The 8,367-nt window shown below is 32.6% G+C and overlaps 1 protein-coding gene across 2 annotated transcripts in view; it reads right to left on the bottom strand.

Moving 5' to 3' along the window:
• Positions 1 to 8,367, bottom strand: part of CACNA2D1 (calcium voltage-gated channel auxiliary subunit alpha2delta 1) — a 502,006-nt gene that overhangs the window by 171,734 nt on the left and 321,905 nt on the right. For both annotated transcript variants that reach the window (XM_003782628.2, XM_012811373.2), the window contains exon 6: positions 4,895 to 5,024. In XM_003782628.2, coding sequence (XP_003782676.1) covers positions 4,895 to 5,024 — 130 coding nt within the window. The remainder of the gene's footprint in view (positions 1 to 4,894; positions 5,025 to 8,367) is intronic.

The raw sequence follows: 8,367 nt of genomic DNA on the forward strand, positions 1-8,367 counted from the left end.
CACAACCTCCTTACCCAGTGGTTGTATGGCTCTCACGCTCACAACTACTGGTTGTATGGCTCTCACACTCACAACCTCCTTACCCAGTGGTTGTATGGCTCTCACACCCACAACCTCCTTACCCAGTGGTTGTATGGCTCTCACACCCACAACCTCCTTACCCAGTGGTTGTATGGCTCTCACGCTCACAACTTCCTTACCCAGTGGTTGTATGGCTCTCACGCTCACAACTACTGGTTGTATGGCTCTCACACTTACTATCTACACACCTCTAACACAATGTTGCCTTAGCCAAAAGGTCTTCCTGTCTACCTGTTTATTTTTATTTGTTATAGTTATTTTTTTTTTTTTAATTTCAGGTTCAGTATAGGGTGCATACATTTAGGTTACATTGTTTGCATTGATTAGGTAAAGTTTTCATTGCAGTTGAGGTGCACCCTCAGGAGGTGGACCATGCACATGTCTACCTATTTGAAAATATCAACTCTTCTAAGCCAGAAGTATCTGTCATCGCTTCCCTATTTTATTTTTATCTAATGAATTTATGATACTGTCATATCTCCAATCATTTAAATCATTCATTTATTTATGCTCCACTCCCCTCAACTAGGATGCAACCTCTAGGACTGAAGGGGGTTCTGTCTATTTGTTCAGTGCTATGTCTCATTATCCAAAAAAGGACATTGCAAATAACAGGTGTTCAATAAGTATTTCCCTAATGAAGGACAGAATAGTGTACAAAAGGCAAAATGGATAAAACATTAATGTTTTTCACTCCTGTGATACGTATTTATAAATCTACAAATACATTTGAAGGGAATCTTTTAAAATTAATAAAATTTCACCTGATTATGGGCTGCTTCTGAGGTAATTAAATGACAATATGTCTAAAAAATCTAATATTTTCTCTTCCATCTAACCATGCACCTTCCTAGATTTCTATTCCTCTAAAAGTTATTAACATCTTATAAGAGACTATACAGCTACTACATTATAAAAGTGAAATTTTTCTGAACACATATAAATACAACACATATTATGTTGGTTTTGTAATAATAGCAATGCTTTGTTCATTTTGATTTTTGACACTTTTTATCAAAATAACACAAAGATAATTCAAGATATTTGTTAAATAACAATATGCTAAATATAGTTTAAAATTATTATATACTCACAGGAGGACTGAAATTAAAGAGTGAAATTATTAGTTTTCAGATAACAGATGATTTGAAGGGAACTCATGCCCTGGAAATTATGTGGTTATTTGATGTTACATATAATGATTAATATGAGTAGGGTTGATTAGTTAGGATGCAACTTGTTTAATTTATAACCAAAGTAGGTTTTCAAAACATTAACAAAAAATATTAGTATAAACTATAGTTCTACACATTCTTTTTTTCTTATCATGTTTTTGTTTTTCAAAATATTAATTCTCTCCTTTTAAACTCTTTATTGTGGTAGTTGGTATGTATTAACTTCAGTTATCCTGTGAGCAATTCTAAGGATAAGATTATACAGCGAAGTGAATGTCCTGTCAGCATGATGATAAGTTTCCCCTCTTAGAAAATGTCTTTGGTAAAGCAGGACTATAAACTATATCATTCTGCAGAAATCTTTCTTTTCACTGAGACCAAAATTTTCTGAAAAAAATATGAATACACTTTGGAGCACACACATTCCTTCTGAATCTAACATTTTGCCCCAGAGCACAAATATCTTAAGAAAGAACAGCTTTCCTCTGACTTTTAAAACTATCAGAGGTGTGGAGCCAGACGTCCTAATATACATGAAGTATGCCAATCAATTTGAATATTAACATTTTTACTCTGTAAAGGTTATTATAGGAATTATCCACCTTGCTACTTTTTGCAGTAATAAAATGAATTGTTTACAACAGTTAAGTATAAACTAGTAGTTATTACTCTTTGATTAAATGGTGGACATATTTATTTTTATTTTTTATTAAATCATAGCAGTGTACATTAATACTATCATGGGGTACAGTGTACTGTTTCTGTATACAATCTGAAATACTTTCATCCAACTGGTTAACATAGCCTTATGTCTTTTTCTTAGTTATTGTGTTAAGACATTTATATTCTACATTTAGAGAGATTCACATGTACCCTTATAGGATCTTAGAAACCAGTAGGTATTAAAATTTATAGCAGATTATGAAGGGCTATTCGGAAAATTGTGAGCATTTCCCTCTGTAATTTTTACACTGACATCATATAAGATACAGTAGCTACATCTTTTAAATCAAGACAAACGAACATCAAGATAAATCGCGATAGCACTACCAATCATTAGTAGGACTGCAACGTATAACAAAAAGTACATTGAGTAAAACCTATGAGACTTTAAAACATACAACTTCTGAGAACTTTCCTATTTTTTTCTATCAAGATGAAATCTTTGTGAAAAAAATATATTCAGTTTTATTTTTAAATTGGAAATAATAATGACTGCCTCACTTACATTACAGAGTATGTAGAGGGGGAAAAATCTGATGATAAGTAAAAGTTTTTTTCCTATCATTTCCCCTATTCATGTATATTCTTTTAGAACTATAATAATTACATAAACAAATATCACCATGAACTTCTATTTGAAAGAACTATACAACAAAAATAGCAACCCGTGAAATTCTCAAGAGTGGAAATTTTCGATGGGGGCTCTAATTAAATGTAAAACTTTAAATATATCATTGAGCAAAAATAATCACATTTCAATTGAAGGACTTTAAAACGTAATCGCCTTTGTGAAATTAGAACATGAGGTTTCTTCTGAGAAAATAGTTACACAACGGTCTTTAAATGAAAGAGGCTGTTTCCTTCAGTTAAGCCTTCAATTAAAGTGCACTTTCATATTCATTAAACTCAGAAGCCTCGGAAGATCCTCTAAATCTGATATGTTCCAATGAACTGCAGGAGAAATACAGGTAATTATTAAAATTTTCATATCTTGTGGACATTTCTGACTTTACTCCTGTTATTTACTCATGCAGTTTATAATACTGGGCATGAATTTTAAAGGAGTCCAGGCCAGACAAGGTTAATGTCTCACTGATGAGATTTCACTGAGGAAGGAGTTGCTGATATTAAGAAAAATGAGACTAAGTAAATAATCCAAAGACGGGGCTTCTTTCCCTTTTTTAAAAAGCTATGACGTGTTCCAAAAAGTACCTTATGACTTCTAGAACATATATTTAAATATTTTCTTATTGATTTTCAAAGTACCCTCTACAGATCTTTACAAATAGTTTATTATTAAACTATTAAAGTTATCCTCTACAGATATTTACAAATAGTTTATTACATTAAAAAGGAAAAAATTATTTATACAAAGCTAAGACTTTTTGTAGCATGCTGAAAAAACATACCTATGCTATGTGAAAATTAATATCCTCAAAAAATGATGCTTCAACATATGTGTCAGATTTTACATCTGTTTTAGCAGGAAACAGATAAAGACTTTAATTATCAATATGATTTCGATGAAGTAAAAAAAAATAAAGAGATTAAAAGAATAAAAAAATGAAGATTCTTATAAAGTATCTCACTACCATCTACGGACAATACTGGCTCCCAAATAATCAAACAATAATCCACACCCTTACGTGAAATCCACCTTGATGACCAATACCAGACAAAGAGAAGACATCTTAAAAAATTGAAGGGGATGAGATGAGCAACGATGCTTCTGGTCATACTACATATATTTCAGTCACAGTGTTTTTTGGTTAATTTTCTTTTACATATAAGTCCACCATGTAAAAAAAATTTATATACATATATATATAATATTTACATACACACACAGTAATTAAAATGTTCCACATATGAAAGCCATTTGGGGAAAAAAAATCATGGACTTAGAATAATCTTGTTCACATTTATAAATTAATGAATTTCAGGAATAAGTAACAAACTTCCCAAATATCAAAAAAAAAAAAAAAACCCCACAATCTTAAAAGGTTTCTAGGAAATTAATAATACCCTATTTGCCTCAAGTTTCTTCAACATAGTAGTTCAAGTTAAAAAACAAGGCCACATTATAGAGAGAATTGATAAAGAATATTTTGACTCAAAACCTCCATGTCAATTCAGTTTATTTCTTCCAATGAGACTTCAGTAGAAAGGCATAGAATAATATTATTATTTTGCTGACATGTCTACCAAACAACAGGTGATAGAAAATATGAAAATTTGAAAGATAAAAGATATAATATTTTTAAATGAGATTAACTATATCCTTTACCATTGAAGAGATATAATAGTTACAAATGTGATTGCAAATATCAAAAATATTTATTAAAAAATCACTACTTAATATTCAAAGTAAAAAACATGAGTATGATTCCTAGATCCTTCTGGAGTCCACAATATATTGGGAGAAAGGTATCACCATTCACCTATATCCTAGAGCAAAAGGATTTTTTTCTCTTATCCTAGAGAGAAAAAAATGCCTGACCTGATAGAAGTGATAAGAACTGAGAAAGTCTAAAATACACACCCCCCTGCCTTTCCCAGATTGTCTATTTGTTTCAGAGCGCTCTGCACGACTGTGTGTATACTACAGCTACATAGTTCCAAGTTTTGCAAGTTATTCTTGTAAATTCAGAAGGCAGAATTATTTACAAAATAGTAAATTAAAAGGACGTCTCCATGGATGTAGACTCTCCTAGAAATATTCATGTAGTGGGACCATAAACTGTTCAGGAAAAAGCGATTTGTTCTTTTACATTAATCAGAGTTTACCACAGACTTTTAAGTGACATGCAAATACAAGTATCTTTTTTCTTGCTCTTTTCTTCCCACCCCAAAATGGGACACATAGGGTAGGTAAGAGTAGGGTATTTCAATAGCTGTTAACATCTTTTACTTACAGCCTTCGTAGATGTCAGTCGGGATGTGGACTGCTGCATGCTGGTAAGATATTTGTCGTCCAAAATTAGCATCCTCGATAAACACAGGTTTTATCCGCTGGCTGCCTGTCTCACTGTCGTTTTTTTCAAGCTACATAGAAAATGAGAGATATAATAAACAAATTACCAAAAGGTATGCCAACAGATATTGTCACCTTTCCTTCTTCAATTGTCAAAAGCATATTTGAAAAATATATCTACCAGAATATTTTTAAATATGGTACCATGATGGCATTGGATACACAAATTTCCATTCCGGTATTATCATTCACATTGTATCCTCATGATATTATTCATATTATAATTAACTTTTCTCCTGATTTCCTCAATCTTGTACTGATACATAATATTCTTATGCATTTATGGGGTACGTGTGAGATTTTGTTTCCTAGAATGTGTAAGATCCAGTCAGGATTATGCAGGGTATAACCTCAAGTATTCATTACCTCTCCATCTTGGGAAGATTCCAAGTCCTCTCTTCTAGCTGATTTCAAATATACAAGTAAATTGTTGGTAACTTTACTCACCCTACTCTGTGATTGAACGTGGGAACCTATTTCTTCTATCCAACTGTATGCTTGTACCAGTTAACCAGCCTCTCAACCCTGCCCTCTCCAATCTCCTCAACACTGAGGTGATTCGGATCATCCTGGGGAAACCACAGGTTTTTCACATACAATACTTCTTAACATGTACATTTAAAGAACAGGATAAGACTCAAACATTACAAAAGATATCCATGTAACAAAAACATTTGTATCCCCTTAATATTTTGAAATTTAAAAAATAATAATAAAATGAAACAAAGAACAAAGTAAGTGCCTTTAAATAGAACTAAATTAAAACCACCCACTTGAAATAAAATCATAATTCATGTAAGTTTATACTGGACTGTTGAAGGTAATTCTTGGTTTGACAATTAATGGTACACATGAGAGCTATGATATAGCAACGATTATTTTATGTTATGGTCTCTTGATTTTTGCATGTTTTTTAAGTGTATCAATCTTTTGGTTTCTTACATTTTTGCCTTTATTGTTTTATTATTTCATTTATTTAATTATTTATGCATACATGCATGCATGCAAGTATGTATGTGTGTATGTATTTTTACTGTGTTACCCAGGTTGGAGTGCAGTAGCCTGATCACAGCTCACTGCAATCTTGAACCCCTGGGCTCACCAAACTCTCCTGCCTAAGTTTCTGGAGTAGCCAGCACTATAGAGGCCAGCCACCCAGCTAAATTTTGTTTGAAAATAGAAAGCACAGTAGGAAAGAAGCAGATCCATTGTAACTCTCAATTCAATTAAATCCTAACTTCAACCAATTTGTCTCCTGAGGTAAGAACTGAAATCCAATCAATAATGATTCAAGAAAATCCCACAGGAGTTTCAAATTGAAGATTAAATTTCCATTTATTAGAACTATGGTTTCAAAACTAAATTATCTGGTTGCCCTTCCCTGGCAAGAAACTAAGATTTTCATTCATTTATCCATAATATATCTATAACTTTTTTTTAATATTGAACTTTGTTTATATTGAACCTTATTTATCTTGTCAAAATACAGTTGTTTCAACTCTTTCCTCCTACCATATTTGTTTTAAAATGATATTAACTCATATTGTCCAGTGAATTAATTAGACATCTTATATTCTCCCAGTGAAATTAAGATTTCCTTGTTTTCTAGGCCACATAACAAGAAAAAATACCATATCTCTTTCCAACATTTTTTTTTCAAAATCTCTCTTCTGAAGCCTACAGACGACCACGTATAAATGTGTATAAAGAAACTGAGCAAGGAGATTCTAAAATATACATCCCAATTCATTTAGGAAAACATAAGTGAAATATATAATGCATGATTCTAAAACCCTTCTCAATAATTTAGTTATGAAATAATAAATCACTCCAAAACAGTGGTACAGAATAATATTGGGAAGGGAGTTCATTCAATTTTTACAAACAGCACATATTAGCAATTTAATTTGGAAAGTTATATAATTCTAAAACAGATACTTGCATATTTCATTTAATTATCTCAAACTAAACACAATTAGAATTGACATTTATACTAAAGCATTGATTTTGATAGTATATTGCCCTAAAAATATTTCTACTTATAGCAAAATGTCCAAAATTTAAAGTCTATATATTTTACCTAAATTACATGAAAACTAGCTTATTAATTTGCATAATTCCTATTGAACATGGTCATTGATAAACTCGGCTCAATGACACCTTGTTTATGTCCCCCATCCTCTATGATTTTTACGGCCCACAAAATTGTGAAAAAGCTAGTTGAAAGGGAATAAAATTGGTTCAATAAGACTTCCTATAGAAGCACAAAAATTTGTATTTTTCTTACAAGTAATGGCATTAAATCAATGAGCTTTTGTGTAATGAACCAAATTCTTTAATAACCAGAGGCTTAGGCTTGTATACAATTCTCCAATAAGTGTGCACATGTTTAAATTTTCACCTCCAAACACATTTAATGTTTATACATCTATCTCATGGATGTTGCTTGCAGGAGGGCCTTGCAACTTTTATAATATAGATACCATTGATTTTAGAATTTTTAAGTCTCAATTATATTATCAATATTAAATAAAATTCAGGACATAGACTATGCCAGGGGTCCCCACCTTTTTAAACAGGGGGGCAGTTCACTGTCTCTCAGATCACTGGAGGGCTGGACTGTAGGCCCTGGGACAAGTTGGCTGCTAAGCAGGACAGGCAGAGGCAGCAAAAAGACCTGCGGGCTGGATAAATGTCCTAGGTGGGCCGCATGTGGCCCACGGGCTATAGTTTGAGGATACCTGGATACCATTGAGCATGACATGATAGTCCAATAGAAATAATTACCACAGATAGAATATGATTATATTTAAATAGACTTTCACACAGACACCAAGTCTGAATACTCTGACATACGGGCAGGTTAGCATCAACAATATGAATTAAAAAGTAAAGTTGCTTCTGCAAACACTAGTTTCCTATTGAAATGTAAGCACCCTATTTTAGCTTAACCACCTAATGACGGTGGTTACCAATCTAGCTCCTACAGAGGTAAGCCTCAGTTTTGGTTAATCACTTGGATCAATTAGAAATGGAGACTAATCAAAGGAGGTGCAGCTGACCAAACCCAAAGAATGACGACAGAGGAGATGTGGAGCCCTCCTGAGTCAGTCTTTCTAGTCAACATGGGAGGCAGGCTGAACATTAAATGATGCATCCAGTATGATGGCAATGCGAACAGGATTGGGACTTCTCATTTAAGTTGTTCTCTGACTTAGAGAAGTTCTCAATAGATAAACAAATTTAGAAGGAAAAAGTGAGTTCGATGAGGACTTATATATATGTACTTTTGCTTTACTGATTCATAACAATAAAAAATAAAATTTGAGGCTCGGCGCCTATAGCTCAACCGGC

The sequence above is a fragment of the Otolemur garnettii genome, unplaced genomic scaffold, assembly GCF_000181295.1.
Source record: "Otolemur garnettii isolate 467f Iridium unplaced genomic scaffold, OtoGar3 scaffold00005, whole genome shotgun sequence".
Lineage (NCBI taxonomy): Eukaryota > Metazoa > Chordata > Mammalia > Primates > Galagidae > Otolemur > Otolemur garnettii.